At 47.1% G+C, this 18,072-nt stretch overlaps 1 protein-coding gene across 2 annotated transcripts in view; it reads left to right on the top strand.

Annotated features, from left to right (window-relative positions):
* Positions 1 to 18,072, top strand: part of LOC135991885 (galactosylgalactosylxylosylprotein 3-beta-glucuronosyltransferase 1-like) — a 32,845-nt gene that overhangs the window by 9,138 nt on the left and 5,635 nt on the right. Inside the window, exons 2-5 of one of the 2 annotated variants that reach the window (XM_065640727.1) lie at positions 12,121 to 12,265; positions 12,598 to 13,133; positions 14,670 to 14,966; positions 15,470 to 15,577. In XM_065640727.1, the coding sequence (XP_065496799.1) occupies positions 12,154 to 12,265; positions 12,598 to 13,133; positions 14,670 to 14,966; positions 15,470 to 15,556 (1,032 nt within the window). In that variant the 5' untranslated portion in view covers positions 12,121 to 12,153 and the 3' untranslated portion in view covers positions 15,557 to 15,577. Of the gene's footprint in view, positions 1 to 12,120; positions 12,266 to 12,594; positions 13,134 to 14,669; positions 14,967 to 15,469; positions 15,578 to 18,072 lie in introns of both variants that reach the window. The other variant, XM_065640717.1, reaches the window with a different exon arrangement.

The following is an 18,072-nucleotide window of genomic DNA, read 5'->3' as shown; positions in this document are numbered from 1 at the left end:
TTAAACACTGGTGCAAAATAGTCTATAGGCATGATTTCTGCTCTTTTGTACTCGCTTCTGCATTGCACTTACCAGGCAGATCAAATCTGATACTAGGTATTTCTCTCTTAACCTCAACATGGGTCCTGACCTGAGCATCAGGACAAACACAAATGGCCTAGAAATCAGTTACAGCAGCAAAACCAGGAAGCCAGTTTCTTCCTTCTTTCTTCCCAAGAAGTTTTGGGATGTTTCCCCTGCCTAGGGACTGTTACTGGCCCTTTGGGGGTATTTTTGCAGAGCTGGTAAGGGATGGAAGTAGTTCGCATGTGCATGTGCAATGCTGGGAATTCCTCAGCTGGCTTGTCGACCTCTACAGATACCCTCACAGAGAACTGCTTTTGGCCTCATCCTACTGTAGCTCAGAAACACCAAGGTGTCTGTCACGCTGAGGACACACAAGATAACCACTGACAGAAGACTGGCATGCCAGGCACGAGCCAGAGATGCAGGATGTGTGCATGCTTGCAGGGGTTTGGGAAAGAAAAGGGTAGGATCAACCTTAGTAACATAATCCTAAGATGAGCTCAACTTGGGCAGCACCCAGCATCCTTCTGCTGGGAGAGAGTTAATAAATTGAAAAAGGAGACTCTACTGCAGAAAGAGAAAAAATACTGTTCATCACTCACATAATGTACAGAATCTGGCTAAGGACAAAGACTGTGAAAAGCAACCAGAAGTGTGCTTCAGGGGGAGGAGCTCATTGTCCAGCAAGGATAAATTGGACCCCTGTTTTTAGGCATTCCTGATCTATAGATCCAGTTTCTATTTTGGCAGCTGCCACTTTTACCAGTATTGCTGTCTGTGGAGAAACTACTCATTGACCCAGTGCTCAGAAAGCTTTTCAATAACCAGAGGGTGCTTTCCTCCCCCTAACACAAGGAGACAGCCAGATGCCTCCCCAGAATCAGAAGAGATCCAGATCCACCTCTGAGATTTACAGCAGCAGCCCATTTCTTGTTTGAACGGGAGACTGCTCTTCGTCTGCCTTGATGTTTCAGGCCAGCCTGATCTGCGTTTGAAGGGAGCTCAAAGGGCTCTCAAAAGAGCAGAGAAGGGTTCAGAAAAAAGCCTAGTTCATCCCTCCCTCCAACCAGAAGTATGTGTTCCTCAGTTACTCTGCCCAAGGCCAACTGGCAGCCCATCCATGCAGAAAGGAGGTAGGAAGGACAGCACTCTCCAGCAGCCCCGAGTGCAGAGATGTAAGAGCTGGGGAGAGGAATCTCACAGTATTTTCTCGCTGGTGTTTTTGCAAAGATCACACTCCAAGCTCAAGGGACAGACAGAGCAGACAACTTACCAGCTTGGACGGTAGCATCAACCCCTTACTACATGCAGGTCTTGAGCAGCTGAAGCACGCAAATTCACAGAGAAGCCCATGAATACAATACAGCATAGGCTGACCCCCCTCCCAAGAGGAGGTTTATAGGCACCACATGCGAAGACCACTTTCAGCTCAGTTCACTTTCATTTGCAGTTAAGGAGCACAGAAGAGAGCAATCCCTATACAAGCAAGCCCTGTGGCAAGCCCTGTGCACCCTAGGAGAGAGTGGAGTTTGTTTCTTGTGCTGTGAGCTCATCTGCCCTCAATTCCCTCACAGCCTTTCTTGCCTTCCCAACAGGCAATCCTCTTCCATTTTAACAGTGCAAGACCTGGAAAAATAGTAACCAAAACTTACACTTTTTTTTTCTGGTAAGACTGGGTTTATTGTCAGAAAGGGCCTTTTGGCATTTGCTACACCTCAGCTCCATCAGTTTGCCCAAATGCATCCACTGCATGCTGTTTTTATAAATAAAAACTTCTTTCTGTCTTGATGTAAGGTTATCTTCCGCCAGTGCCTAAGCTAGATATTTTTACTGTTGTCCTGACTGCACCCCTGGCATTCCTGGAAGGTGGGAATCACATATGGATCTCTTGATCTCAGATGCCTTGGGATTTGGATGTGGCCTGCTCATGGTCCGGAGTCAACAGCTTCCCTCGTAAGACAGAGAAGGACAGCAGGACGGCCTCAGCAGGACACTGGCCATCACCTTCCTGCCCTTTCTTTCTGTCACTCCCTTTGTCCCTTTCCATTTCATATGCAGACGGCAGAAGAACAAACACCGTTGTTTTCTGACTGTCTAATTGTCATTCTGGTGTTTCTTTTAATCAAACCAAAGCTATACAGATCAGCTGTGGCATTCAAGGTACAAATCAAGCAGCGGACCATAACGTATATCTACTGCAAAAGACAATTCTCTAGGTACCACTTTATTTCTCCATTCTCCATTTGTTTTGAAAAGTGTCTGCGTGACACTTGGATGCTGCACAGCAAGTGGCAAATCTAATGAGTGCTGATGATTTATTTGGAGGAAGAGATCAGAATTAGCATTTTGGACCATCTCAGCTAGTTACACATCAAGTACGTTTCACACAGCTCAGAGAGCTGTAACAGCAAAGATGTCCATCAAGGAGGCCAAAGTGGTGTTTCTCCTCTTTCCACTTCTCACTTAACCAATGCCTGCCTGATGTGGTGGCAACTCATCAGTGCTGGCCAGAGTCCGTTCTGTGTTAATTTATGGAGCAACCACCCACAAAAACATTCTGCTCAAATTTGCTGTTTGCCTGGTGTTTACTTGATCACACAATTCAGCATGCATCCTCTGCCCACAGTTGTTTCTGTGCAGTAAGGGGTCTGGACTCTGATTCTCCAGGGTGCCAGCACACACATGTAACCATTAAAATGGCAGTATTTCCACAGATTTTGGGAAGACAGTAGATATCTTTAGCTGTGTCTGTGTTTTAAATGGCATAATTGGTGTTCCACTCATTTTCAGTGTGATTTCAGCCAGAGCAGCTTCTCCTTCAGTTTCTTTTGTCCTCCCTAGGAGTAACTGGGAAGTCCAGCAGGGAAGAGCATTTTAACATTGCCTTTGAAAATAGGAGGAAAACAAGCTGTCTAAATCAATCAAGAGTGTGCATTAGTGATAGTATGTTCCTCTGGAGGTATGCATTTGCTGTCATATTGACACATATTTAAGATCAAAGCCCATCTTTGCATCCTGGCTGCTACCAGAGAAACAGCATTGGCCTTTGTGCCCCATATCTTTACAAGGAGCTTGTGATCAACATGAAATGTTTTTTCCCCCAAACAAGCACCTATGAAATGTAATTATCCATCAAATAACGCCTAATGCCTTTTCTCTGAAAAAGTAGTTCCTCTCCATCTTTGAAATGTTCTGGAAGCAAATACTATGGGTTTTTCCTTTCTGCTTTTGTAAGAAACCTGTAAAATGACAGCTCCCACTCCTGCTGGACAGGAATCAGCTGTTAACTCAGTAGGGAAAGCTCTGGTTGAAATGTACAGATACTTTCGAACAATCCAGTATTGTTTCTGCTTCCTTAGAATTATTTTGCGTCTTTGGAAAAAAGAAAGCTTTTTTTTTTTTTGGATAATGCAGATATTGGGCTGATTCATGCTGATACATTTGGAATGATTATTCTGTAATAGTCATCAGTGCCTAAAAAGGACCTCAGTTCTGCCAGAGCTTGGCAGCAGGAGAGAGAAGTTGACATTTGAATAAGCCCCCGACTTCCCTTTCAAGAGAGGATAACTCCAAGCAGCGAGGTCTCACAGGAGAGAGCTGACTTTCCCAGGAGGCATCTGGTACCTCCTGCTCCTGTCCGGGCCCGAGCTGCCAATCTTTCTCCAGGTATTTCTGGCACCCCTGGATTACAGCTCTGCAGCACAGGGAAATATGGACAGGGCAGAGGGCTGCATCCCTCTGAGTCACAGCCCACCCTTGCCGAAGCTCAGGGGGACAAGGAGGCAGCGACAGGTCGTATGGGTCGATCATGAAGGACACGTGGGGCCAGGCTGATTAAAAATAGTCTGGTTTAGACCTCCTTTCGCAGGCTCTGGAAGGCTCTCCGCACAGCTGGGCTTTGCAGCCAAGTTCAAGGTCTAGTCTATATCTGAACTGGGTTATCTTCGTTCCTGCTGATAGCCCAGATAGCGCCTGGATACCCTTGATCTTCCTGGGGACAGCAGGCTGAGCCACGCGCCGTCTCAAAAGTATTGGCTCCCATGGGACCCAGCCAGCAGATTTAATTAGCTTCATTTCTTTTTTGTTTTCTGTTGGGGTTTTTTTGCCTTTTTTTTTTTTTTTTAATGAACTTGAGAACAAAGCCCTGTGTAAAGCATCACCCTCCCCCACTCCATACTGCTCAGACACAAGCCACATATCTGGGATCAGGATGCTCTGGAGAAAGGCGCTGTGCCGAGCTGTTTACAGACCAAGGTTAAAGGAAGATGCTTGACTTGGGTTCACGCAGGCACTGGAGGGATCAGGATGTGGAGGGTGCACAGCGCATTCCCCAAGGACAAGCATGGCTTCTGGGCTGAAGTAACTGCAGTCCCATATGGCAAAGGGATCAGAGCTGGCAGGGGAAGGATGAAGGCTTTCTTTGCATCTGAGGAAGAAGCGCGGGGGCTTGGGAAGGGCAGCTGTTTTGCTAGGAGTGACTCACTTCCCGGGGAAGCTGTCCCCGCAGGAGCCCGCGCAATGAGTGATAGAGCATAGATGGGGCTGAGCCTTGAAACCCCACAGCTGCTGGTAGCTCTGCTTTTCCTGCCCTGGGGAAGGACCTGACCATCCTTCCCCTTATTGTTTTATTATTTGTAGCTCTCTGTTTTTTATCTCTTCAGGAGGCTTAGTTAATTTTGCCTCACACTCTATCCGCAGGAGTGGTAGGGAAGTGCTCACCTCATTCAGATGACAGGCGTCGCTTGCCTGGAGTCATTCACAAGATCTGTGGCAGAGGGAAGATTAAAACCCCCAGCAGAAGAGCAGCCTTCCATCTTCAGACAGGACCGTAGTGGCCTACATTGCCTGTGCTACTGGGAAGTCAAGATCCCAGTTGAGAGTTTAGCAAAGAGCCTTTCCCTTCCCCATTCCATCATTAAAATTTACCTTCCTAGCAAAAAAACACTCTTCCTTCTTTTTTTTTCTCTGTTTTTAAGCCACCTGGTTCCAGCAGAGTTTGAGGTAGAAATTGCTATTTATTGAGCAGAAAACAGAATCTCCCTTTTCGCCTTCTGTTTCCCACCCCCACAAGAAATACAGCTGGATGTGAGCCCTCAGGTGCTGTCCTTTAGATCTAGCCTGTCCTTTCTGTCCGACATTGACGCCATTCCTGCAGAACTGTCTTAGGGTCAGAGGAGTCCCGCTGCTGAGAAATGTCCTGTTGTGGCTGCGTTTGCACAGTAATTACCCCTGCTTATCCCAGAGCAATAACCCATTCCACCCACTTCTGTTGGTTCCTTGAATCCATCCTCCCACTTTATTGTGCACATCTCAAACAGGGAGGAGACTGCCCGGTGAGGGAAAGCACTGCAGCATCGATGCTTGTCTCAATTTTAAACAGTATTGAAGTTTCGGCTGAAGGCTCTGATGGGCCCAAGGGAATGGCGGGGAGAGAGGACAGCAGTTTCCTGTGGATTTCAGCAAAGCAGAGACAGAGCCGTTGCTGATCACCACAAATACCAGCGCTGCCATGAATTATGCATTCCTTGTTTAAAGAGAGGTCGCTCTCATCAATAATTGAAAGCTCCCTGCTCTGCCTTCAGCATCACATCTCCCACACCGGGAGTTAGGGAACTCATGAAATCTGCATGGACTTCCTCAAGGTGGCTAGGGGCTGATGGAGAGAGGCAGCAAAATGCAAGCAAAACAAAGCAAAATCCCTGCTGACAATTTCGGTGCGTGAAATTAAGAGTCATCTGAACCTGTTAGCAGCTCTGCTCCAGTTCTGTTCCTCACACCTCTCTCTCCTCCCCCTCTGCATGCCTCTCTCCTCCCAGGGCATGCACAGAACGGTAGGCTTGCAAACATGGTACAAATCAAGATTAGAGGGTGTTTCTTGAAACTTTTGACTCCATTAGCTGAGACTAGTTTGCTTTGGGTGCTTGCCTAGAAAAGTTCCCAGGGGACAGTTTGAACTCTGAAATTTGTCCCTCTGGGAAGATAATGGTCTTTAGAGTCTGTGTCTCAGACTACAGACATACAGTCCTGGGGCTGGTCCAACATTGAGGGTCTTGTAAGCCTGGCTCAGACAGGCTGGCTGCCCTGAACCAGAAGCTGCAAAATCATCTTGCCTGCAGAGCAAACTTTTCAAAAGGTGTGATTCTTGTGCTGAGTCAGGTGAGTGGAGAGCAGAAATGAAACCTCAGAACAGAACTACCAAAGTCTGTGTGATGCTAACCATCTCGGAGTTATCAAAGAGGACATAAATTGAACAGCTTTTCAACAGGGCTATAGGAAAAATGCAGGCACCTGAAACCACATGTCAGCTTTATAAATGCCCATCAGTTGGACCTATGCCTAGCTTTCACCTTTCTCTACCGTTCACCCACACGTGTCCTTTCAAACTACTCCACAACTCAAGAAGAAAGTCACATATATGACTTCCTAAAGTTGCATCCGAACAGTGAGGCTGCCTGGGTTTTCTCCAGCCTGGGAATCCTTATCATGCTCCCAACATCTAAGCTGCCCTGCCTGTAGGAAATTTTACCTTGTGTTGGTAGTCAACAGCAGATGAAGGGATCGGTCACACATGATGCTCTGACCCTCAGCCAGATCTTTCTTCTCTTTAGGATCAGTCTGAGGCATCCAGGCTGGGACTGGGCTCTTCCCGCTATGTGCTCGTCTCATTCTTTTCTCCTGAATCCTTTCAGATTAATGCCCCCTGCATCAGCACACAAGTTTAAATTGAGACTGGACGCTGTTGTGTCCCAGGAGTTGAGAAGTCTGACAAAGCAGCATGAATCGAGAGTAGTATGAGAAACATTTTGTCCTTATCATACTCAGATGTGTGTGTGTGTGTTCGTTTATTTTTTAATGGAGAGCAGAAGATTGATGGATGAAATTAAGAAGAGGGATGTGTAATTGGAAAACAGCTCAGGAAGGCTACAGGCAGCATATTGAAGGCATCCATCAAAGATCCAGATAATGTTGTTAAGGGTGTGTAACACAAAGAGGGGCTGCAGGAGACACTAGGAAAAAAAAATAAAAGGGAAGAGAAAGAGGAATAGGCAGGACAGGGGAAATAGCAAGGGAGGAGAAGAACCAGCAAGAGAGTACAATCAATAATATTTGTATTGCAGTCGCATCCAAAGGCTCCTGTTGGGATCAGTGCAGGACTGTACAAGCACATTAAGAGACGGTCCCTGCCCTCTACAGCTTAAACCCAGGAATTACGGGATGATTGCTGGAGGTGGGTTTAGATGATCACAAAATTTTCTTCTGATCTTGAATCTCATTTAATAGGATCTACTCTGAATGGGTTTAAAGGCAGAAGGAAGGTAGCTGGTTGTGCCAAGAATACACACATTAATGCCTGCCAGCTAGGCATGCAATTAATCTGAGCCACTTAAGGGACTTTGTTTTTAATTATAAAAAGTAGGTAAAAATATGTGCAGTAAACCTCGGTAAGCCCCACTGGGGCCATCAGCAGACTACCCAGAGGCATTGACATGTGACTGGGTTTTGATGCTGTGTGTTCTAGAGGATGGGCTGATGCTTTAATGGACCACTTTGTGGGAAATATTCCAGGCAGGGTGGACATTAAGAAAACGCAAAGGGCCTTTGTGTGGGCAAGGAGAGGAGATGAAGGCTAAAATGATTAGTAGGCCAGGGGATTCCTCTAGTCCTGCAAACAAGGAAGAAGAGATACTCTTAAGGACTGAGAAGAGGCAGGTGGAAGATGTAAAGGAACACAGAAGAGCACAAGCATGATGGATGCATGGCGTGACAGTGGGGTGGGGGGAGAAGGTAAGGTTTTAAAAAGAAAATAAAGTATTTCAAGACAGATTTTCTGAAAATGGGGTTAAAGTTAGCTTGTCTGTGAGTTTCACAAGTAACCTGGTGCTATACGCGGGGTTTAACTTCTTCAGCATTGCATGCTTTGGTGAAGCAATAGAGAGAAGGTGCACGTAGAAATAAATGAGCAAGGAGCAACAGGGGAGTTGCACACACAGGCAGCAGCTCCGCTTGTTTGCAGTGTTTGGGAAGCATGAACAGGGCTGCCTGTGAGGAGGAGGGGAAAAAACTAGAACGAGAATTTGTTAAAGCTCTTCCAGCTCTGATCCACTCTCCTCTGCGCTCTCTTGGTAACACAGCTGTCACCGCCGCCTCCTTCTCTCCTTCCCTCCAGAAGCAACCTGAGTTTGCGGGAAGGGCAGGCCCGCTGCATAAAAATGGTGCCCGTATAATTAAGGCCTTTTAATAAAGGGAAGGAACCACTGGCTGCCTGACTAATTCAGGGACATTTGTAATTGCAAGCATACTAGAGGAAGCAAGGAGTTGTGATGACCCTGAGCCAGGACCTGGGTGGACCTACGTGTCTGCCGCTGTTATGAGACAGTGCAGAGCCCTCCGTGGATTTCTTTGGTGTCTCTGTCTGTTTTCATGGCCCTGAGTGATGGGAAGTTTTGCTCTGTGCTGCTATGCTGGTAAGGGAAGGAGGGAAACTATCCCCTGGTGTAAGAGCACCCTGCCCTGTGTCCAGCCTACATCTGTAGCTTACCAAATACCTACACCTTTAGCACTAAAGCTTGAAGGAGATTCTTGTACCTGCCCTGGACCCAGCCATCAGAAAGCAACAAAATTATTCAGAACCAGCATCTTTGCTGCACAAGGCTCTTGCTGGCATCAGTAAAACAGTCCTGTGTGCCCCTGGCCACACAGACTCCTTGGCCCACTCCTTCATCACCACGGAGTTCCCTGGGTGAGAACGTAAGAAGCTGTGCTGGTTTGACTGAAAATGAGTTAATTTTCTTCATGCAGTTAGAAACCTTTCTTTTTGTAGCTAACACAGTCATTATTTGGACTTAGTTTGAGAACAAGAGAGAACACCACAGGACAGAGTTAATGTTTTTAATTGCTCTGATCTGAGAGCCAAGGACACTCTGAGCACTCTGCCCACAGGTGTGAGGCATCGAGGAAGGGGGGCATGGATGGGGCAGAGCTTGACTGACATCCAGACTGATCAATAAGAGTATTCCATGCCATTAGTGTCATGCTTTACATTTAAGGAGAGTCGGGAGCTTCTGATTGCTCTCTCTCGTGTTCTTCTTTGCTCTTTCTGTCAGAGCCAGGGGAATTCTGTTCAGGACTTTTAGTTCAGCCTTTTGCAATTTTGCAGAGGCCTCTGGGCCTTTCTGCCTTTTTTCCTTTTTTCTCTCTTTGGGATCAGCTGTTTGGGACCAGGTGCTGCTTCCTGGGACTGGCTGCTCAGTGTGGATGGAGTTCATGAGGAATTGCATTGAGTATCTCTTATTTTATATTTTTTATATATATATATTTACTAGTAGTGTATTAGTATTTTGTTATTGTATTAAACTGTGTTTATCTCTATCCAAGTTTCTCCCTTCCCTTTTGATTCTCTTCGCCATTTGGGGAGGGATGGGGGGGCGATGAGTGAGCGGCTATCGTGGTCATATTGCTAGCTCGGGTTAAACCACAACAGAAACACTAGAGATTATCACCACAAATGGTTAGCTTGGGGAGCAGTGGAGACATTCCCTAGGAGGATTGCTCCAGTGTGGTACCGTTGGTGTCTAACAAGGAATGTGCTCATGTTGCAGCAATTTCCCTGATAGGGCTTGTAAGTATTTACTTGCCTGCCAGAAGACTTGCTGAGATATGCTAGTCTTCTGTCAGATTTGGCTGAAATTCGTTTGACAGTTATTGGCAGTAGGGCACTAATGAGCCCTGCAATCACATAATCCTCGTTTTGTCAAGAGACCAAGGTAAAATGTCAGGTAAAAAATCAAAGACAGGTCCCAGGAAGGTCCCAGAGAATTAATTTAGAATAGCATCCCCTGATTCCTTGCAGGAGTACCATGTGTCTGCTGTCACTGCAAAGCAGAGCCCTTTCAGACCAGCCATGATGCTTCTTCTCACACGATTCTCTAAGGCTGAAGCAAGACAATCCTTCTGCCCCTTTGGACAGATCAGGAGCTGCTGGGCCCACGTCCTGGGAAAGGAATTTCCTTCGCACTCAATGCGCCTGCATCCCTTTGAGAACCTTGGTTACAGACGAATGGCCTTCAGTACCTCCAGGAAATCCCTGTTAGAGCAGGAATTTAGACCCAACCAATTTGAACATCCTTTCCTTCTTTTGCATCCGTGTCATGCCGTTGCCCTCTTCCCTCAAATTGCCCTCAGCCTGCGAGAGCAAGAGGGCCCAGTGGGGCTGTGCCGTTCAGCAGCTTTTCAGTTCCCAGGGGCTGTGACTGTGGTTTCCCAACATAAATCTCTCTGCAGGAGGCTTTTAAAAGTTTTATGCTCCCTTTAGCCTCCTAGGGAGCATCGCTGTGGTAGCGAGGAAGTCCACTGGGAGAACTATTTGACATCAGAAAGGTAACCCCAGAGGAAAGAGGTTACAGATGTTACCAGGAGAGAGAGGGGGGATAAAATCCAGCTGTCGGACATCAGGCAGCCTGCTTGGAGTGATAGCCAAAAGTCCTCAGATGGTGACAAGTAACTTTGCTCTGTACTGTTCAGCAGCAGAAGTGGATCCCTCTTTCTGGAGCACTTTCTGGAGCACTGATTTTGTTGCTGGTGTGTAATAACAGTATCGGGAGATTTCATACCCAGAGAGGGACCAAAGCAGAAGCTAAAAGTTGGAGGAAAGTGTTCCTGACAGTATGCCAGAGCCATACAGAAGGCAGCACGTGCACTAGGCAAGCACATGTGAGGTTGGACTTCCAGAAGTCATCTCTGGGATCTCATGCTCACATGAGCTACTGCCCATGGGTTGTTAAGGGTCTTTCAAACAGGTGGCCCAGGGCTGGGATCTCATCACACCATGACTATACACAGGGCTGTGTTATGTCCCTGCATGAATGGTCTGCAATAGACATCAAAATGCTTGAGTCTGTATTTTTGAGAACTGATCATTAATGTTGGATACTTTGTTGCTGTCACGGCTACCTTGAGAAGCCAAGGATCTGATTTCCAGACAGACTGACTGCCTGTTAATCATATCAACTAGTGGGAGCTGAAAGTGCTCAACAATTGTGAAAAATCAAGCACAGGACTGCTGCAGCTTGGAACATCTGTAAATAAGCCACCCCCTGTTGTTGCTTGTTCCCAATACTTTTGTCCTTTATTTCTTTTTTAGTTACTCTCACCTTATAGAATGAGTTTCAAAACCAAATGATAAATGTTGTGATTCCTCAGATCTCATGATCACGTACATTATAGAAACACTAAGAAAGAAATGGAAGTATTCTGAAGTCTGTGATTTAAACTAAATGCTGCAGTGGCCAAACACTGCTAGCTGGGAGTAGAAAGGGATGTGGAATAATTAAACCTTCAGCAGGCATCACCAGCACTGTGAAATGACTGAGGCAGGGATTTTGTGGAAAACTTAGTAGGTGATAGCGCGCATCACCAATTGCCTCAATGCATCTGCATAAGGAGGATGAATTAAAACTGCAGGAGTGAAAGAGATGCTGGCTATCTCAAGAAGCTCTGACATTCTATGTTTTGTCCACTTGCATATGCAGGAAGACAAACCTTGCACAGAGTTTTAAAAAATTCTGCAAAAGAAGCGAATTAAATGGTCATCACAAAGCTCAGGAATGAATACCAGCCCCAGAGAGGGGGCAAGTAACCATCCTCTCTGGCTTCAGAATCAGCAACATGAATGACCCCAGGTCAAGGACAGTGGGTTCATCATGGGGAAGCGGGAGAATGTTTATAGCAATGTAAATAGATAAAAGCTTCTATTTAATAGTACAGGAATTGGCCAGGGCAGCTCGACAGTGGTTCAGGCCTGCAATGTTAATGGGGCTCCTTGTAAACTTAGCACTGAAACAGGCTGCCCAGAGAGGTCCCTTCCAAACCCAACCATTCTGTGATTCTGTGAAACTTAGACAAACGCTTTGTTGGTTCAGGGCCCAACATTGATCATGCCACCCTCCAAGCAAGCCAAACTCGGACTATTAGTTTAGCCTCTAGACTTATTGTCCTAATGTTTGTGGTGGCTGATACTTCAGAGGCCTTACTCTTTTTTTCTGCTCTGAAAGATAGAGAGATGCCTGGGCATTGGAAGCTCTCTGCAGCATGCTGAGGAGACGTAACCTTCTTACCACGCTCCTGATCGCCTTACCATGGGCTCTTCTCCTAACCTTGTGGCACCAGTACCCAACCACCCGCTACCTCAGCCTGCTGAGAAGTAAGTGCAAGAGTTCTGCTGTCAGTGTGCTGGTGGCTGTGATGATTGCTGGTGGGAACCTTCAGTAGAAGATGTTCTCTCATGGGATGGGTTAAAGACAAACTTGCCTGAAGGCCTCCTCAGGGTTTCCCTACAGCAGGCACACAAACTGTTAAGACAATGTTAAACATGCACCTTAGGCTAGCTTCAGCGAGAGGATGCTGATGTGCTGAGTTCTGACTCCGGACAGATGTGTCACCAGCATTCTCTGGAGAGAAGACAGCCCAGCAGTGATTAGTTCTCTAACATCTTTCTTTGTCTTCTTCCTTCTTTCCTTCCTTTTGTCCCAGAAGAGACAGATGAGAACGTGACCTCTAAAGCTCTCCTCAATGGTACCTCTGCATTGAGAGAAGAAGGCCTCCCATCATGCATTCGGCAGCAGCAAAGCATAGGGGCAACGCCTAGAATCATCCAGAATTATGTGTACTCCAGGCCTCCCCCATGGTCAGACACCCTGCCAACCATCTTCGTCATCACCCCTACCTACACCCGGCCAGTGCAAAAAGCTGAGCTGACCCGTCTGGCCAACACCTTCCTACATGTGCAGAACCTGCACTGGGTGGTGGTAGAGGACTCGCCCCGGAGGACCAATCTGGTATCCAACCTGCTGGAGAAGGCAGGGCTGAACTTCACCCATCTCAATGTGGAGACACCCAAGAGTCTGAAGCTGGGGCTGTCCTGGATCCCATCCCATACCCCAAGGGGGACACTACAGAGGAACCTGGGGCTGCACTGGCTGAGGGACAGCTTCAGCAACACCGCACCACCGGAAGGGGTGGTGTATTTTGCTGATGATGATAACACCTACAGCCTGGAGCTCTTTGAAGAGGTAAGAGCCGTAAGATTATGTGGGACAGAAAAGCAGGATACAGCTGCAAACCCCCTCAAGGCCAGGTGCACTTGCAAAGACCTCTAAGATAGGGCTACCATGTGGGCTTCTAGCATCAACTGGGAGACAAGGGCTCTGGCAGGCTGCCTAGAGCCCTCCTTGCCCGCCTTGTGCTCAGTGGGAGCTGGGTATAGGGCAGATGCAAACCTATAGCTATGCAAACCCAGTAGCCATGCTCTAAAGGGCTAAAAGAGCAAAGAACACATCTGCCATGGCATAGGCTGCAGAAGTTAATAGCCACTCACACAACATTGCACCAGCTAGAGCTCCTTTTGGCAGGAACCAGAGGATACATGCTCCAGAATGTATAATTCTTCTCAGGGTGAGCTGACCTGATTTAAATAAAGACAAACTCCTGGCATAAATCTGCACTGTTGTAGTGGTGTGATAGGTAGGAGATGTTAGAAAAGTTGACTTTCTAATCCACTTTTTCTCCTTGGCTGCCCTTCCGTACTCTCAGTTCCAGCCGCCACAACAGGACTGTGCCCCTGCGATCACAAAAGCTTGCCCAGACTTCTGCTGGAAACTTGGCTTTTGTGAGATACTGAGTCTATTGTAAACTTGCAAAAATGATTACTCAGTAAAACTCCCTTGTCACAAATTTAAACCAAACTGTGCTACACAAATTGAAATACAGAGTTATGCATCAGAACACATTTCCAGTATTCAGAATTCTTTAGAGCTCTGTTAAGCTCATCCTTTCTTATTTCTCTCCAGGTCCTTTCTGACAATTTCAATAAAACCGCACTCTTTTGGGCAGTAGCCATGGATGGAAGAACAAGGGTGGGGAGAATTTGGAATAAAGGAGGACAAGGCTGCATCAGTCAGGGAGGGAAATTACTTTCATGAGCATGAAGTTGGAGGGAGTAGAGTTGATAATGCGGAGCTAGAGGCCTGGTAGATGTTGTGTCTGGCATTTACAAAAATCACAAAATTTTACAAAAAATTATAAAAGTTCAGATGAGATTGGAAAAGCAAAGGTTTTCCTTCTTCTGAAGGACTGAACGTGGGCACAGAAAAGCCGTGAGCTTGGTGTTCAGAGAAGAACGTGCTAAAACAGCCCTGTGGCTTTGCAAGCTGTAGCTCTTCAAGCAGCAGCACAGGTGCACAAGAGCTCAGCTCGTGCTGCCAGGAGCTATGTCATTGTGTGGGAAGTCAACGGGGGAAAACAGATGCCAATGAAAGCAGAGGATGGTACGCTGATGGGGTGGGACAAACATCGCGGGGTTGAATCACACAGAATCACAGAGTCATTTGGGTTGGAAGAGACCCTCAGGATCATCAAGTCCAACCATAACTTACATGTAGCACTAGACCATGTCCCTAAGAACCTCATCTGTGTGTCTTTTAAAGCCCTGCAGGGATGGTGACTCCACCACTTCCCTGGGCAGCCTGTTCCAATGCCCGACAACCCTTTCTGGGAAGAATTTTTCACAATATCCAGTCCTCACAGCACTATTTCTTTCTGTCACACAGATGCGATACACAAGGAGGGTGTCTGTCTGGCCAGTGGCTTTCGTTGGGGGACTGCGATATGAATCCCCAAAAGTGAGCCCAGCAGGGAAGGTGGTGGGCTGGAAAACCGTATTTGACCCTAACCGGCCCTTTGCTATTGACATGGCTGGATTTGCTATCAGCATCAAGCTGATCTTGGAGAAACCTCAGGCCAGTTTCAAGCTGGAGGGAGTCAAAGGAGGCTACCAGGAAACCAGTCTGCTGAAGGATCTAGTGACTATGGATGGGCTGGAGCCCAAAGCAGCCAACTGCACAAAGGTGAGCAGGACAAGAGACCTTGAAGATACATTCTCTTTGCTGGGTCCTGGCTGCTTTTGCAGCCTCTGGCTGTGCTTCTTCACCTTCCACTGTGCCTGCCCTGTGCTGGTGCATGTCAGCACCAAATGGCGCTGGGACAGATGGGCAGAGCCTGCCAAATGCTTCACAGATGTGAAGCTTGGAGAGCACTGAGGAACAGTTAGTGCTATGCACTCTAACTGTGTTAATAAAGAGTCTCAGATGTATAATTTGTGCCCAGATTGCTTTTCCAAAATCCAAGAGGATTGGCAGAGGGTTGAGTCTGGGGTTTTGGTCCAGAATGATCCCTGCTCCTTGTCACTGTTTCCTGTACCTGTGAAATCTCTCCCAGGTTCAACTTGTTTGAAAGACATGCTTCAAACCCCTGCAAGCCCCAGCCTGCTGAGGTTCCCACATGATGGATGCAGTGCTCTCATCATTTCTGTGGCACTCATGGCCCATGAACTCTTTGTGATTCCCTCTAGGTGTTGGTCTGGCACACAAGAACCGAGAGGCCCACTCTGGTTAACGAAGGCAAGCGTGGATTTACAGACCCCAGAGTAGAGGTGTAAGCAGAGAGCCAGCTCCAGGGCGTGAGTACCCTTGTCCTTATTGGTTTTGCCAAAGAAAATAATGTGTACCTGTTTCCTTATTTATGCTATTATTTCCTCAAGGACTGCATATATGATTGCCCGAGTAACTCCCTTATCATGCCACCCTTTGCACAAGAAGTAGATCCTCATCTTTACCTACTTACGGTCTTGATTTCATGCTCATTCAAGCCTCCTTGCAGTCCATGTGGAAGCTTTGCCTGGACACAGAGAGAAGAGTGCCAGAAGCAGCCTGTGGTTTCACTCAGTAATAACGACAAGCCAAATTCCTTGCTCCCCTATTTCTGCCAGCTCCAAACCCTCTTTAGTGTAGGATTTGTATCAGTGTATGGAAAGAGATCACACCTCTGCAGATGAGGTTTTCCTCAGCAGCCCTGCCACTTCTGCAGTGCTCCATGCATCCACCTTCAGCTTTTATCCTGTATGAACAACCATGGTGTGGGTGCAGCAGGGAAAGGCTGATGGGACACTTGGATGACCTCAAAATAGGAACCAGCAAAGAGCAAGCTACACAGACTGTCACGGAGTTTGAGGGGCCCAGTACCAACATTAGCAGAGCCAGGAGTACATCTGCTGCTGAGGAGAAATAGTGAAGGCACTAGCCGTGTCTTTGTGGTCCACAGAGCCAGGTTCAGCAGGAGGCTGGGGGATTATGGCAGCCACCACAGGTGAGGGCAGGAATGTACTAGAGATCAGTGTTATGTTCTTAGAAGTAGAGATGGATGAAGAACAGGCTTCAGATCAGCTGTGACCTCACCTGCGAGCTGCCATGCCCTCTTATCCCAATGTCTGCCCTTTGCAGATTCCTAGCCCAAAAGTCCACAAGAATAAAGCTATCCAATTTGGGAGTATCTAGCTCTTTCTGGAATGACTCATAACTGTGGCAGGATACAGGATGCTGAAAGATTTACTCCTACTTTGGAAGAGCTTCCAGAGCTGCTTTCAGTCTTGACACAAATATACACCTCAGCTCAGCTCTACCAGTGGAAATAAAACTGACAGCTTTTATTCAGGCAGTCATGAGTATTTCATCTTCTGCAGTGATCTGCTGTGTGCATTACTAGTAGCTGCACACAGCATTTCCACATCACCTCATCATCTCTGAATGACAGCCGTACAAAGTGCAAAGCAATCCCAGTGCCTGCTCACCCAGCAGCAGATGGAGGGACAGGAGTCAGTTACCTAAATATAGACACCTGGTGCCATCACAGGGACCCTGGGGTAGCCTACCTGGCCCTCCTGTAGGACACAAACTCTGTACCACATCTGCTGGCTTTACATTAATATCTCAGATATCCCAGTGATCAGTAAATTATGCCTATGCTTAGGCAGCAGCCCCTCTTTTAACCTGAGCTTCTGTGAAATCCACTAGCAGTAAAGAGCTCATTTTACATACCCACCCATGCTGGGTCTGCAGTAGGCTAAAGCTACGGTTGCCCAAACTCAGCTCACAAGGATTCAGAATCCACTTAACTTGTCTGGTTGTACCACTCACTTTGTAAAGGATGAGCAGGTTTATAAAAATTCAGGCAGATTACACCTGACTTGCTTGCTTGTCAGAGGAGGGGTTGACTGCTCCACTACAGAGTGCGGATGTGATGGTTTCATAAATTTGCCATTTATGTATTGGCGCTTTTGTCCTCGCCCTTTCTTTTCTGCTGAACACTTCATGAGAAATGCCACACACCTGCTGCGGATTCTCATGGGAATGGCTCCCCATTAAGTCATTTGTTGTGAGAAAGACATGCGACCAGTCTGAAAGATCAAGATACTGCCGCCCATTCGCCAGGAGGACTTGCACCCTTCTCCAGTGCCATCCTCTCAGGGTGCTTTCAAGCCAGATTCTTGGCTAGGCCAGCTCTGTAGATTTTAAAGGAACTTCCCACTTGTATTAGCAGAGAATTTGACCACAATCCCTTCTGCACCACTGTCTGCCATGTGGGACGGCTGCTCTGACCTGCCAAGTGGGCAGGTGGCATCTGCTCCAGGAGACACCCGAAAGGTAAATTGCTTGACTGGGCAGTCAAGCAAAATCATTAGATTTTCCCCCCGCTTAAAGTTTTAAATTGAGATCTCTGCTGACAGCTATGATGTTTTGGAGGTCCTTATTATCAAGGCTGCTGAGCTTCAGAACCTTGACTGACATGATCTAGATAAGCCAGCACTGAGGAAAAAAAAAAAAGAAAAAAAAAAAAAGAAAAAAAAAAAAGAGGTAAAATTGTTCCCCTGAGGATGTTCTGTTCTTAGACGCAATAGAGAGAATATTTCTGTCTTTCCCTCCTGGCAATTAGTCCTCGTTGAGGATTGATCAGATCAAGCAATCCAAGTCCCAGACCTTCCAGAGGCCTCTTCCCTCTTTAACGCCTGCAGATGTGAGCCAGGCAGACATTGCTTGGTGGAGGATTTGGTGCTCTGTTGATCTCTAGTCGCACCCCTTGCATGGCCACTTGGCACATGTGCCTACTTGGTGGATTGTC

The sequence above is a fragment of the Caloenas nicobarica genome, chromosome 1 (assembly GCF_036013445.1).
Source record: "Caloenas nicobarica isolate bCalNic1 chromosome 1, bCalNic1.hap1, whole genome shotgun sequence".
Taxonomy (NCBI): domain Eukaryota; kingdom Metazoa; phylum Chordata; class Aves; order Columbiformes; family Columbidae; genus Caloenas; species Caloenas nicobarica.
The sequence above is the reverse complement of the archived record's forward strand: the minus strand, read 5'-3'. Positions and strand labels throughout refer to the sequence as shown.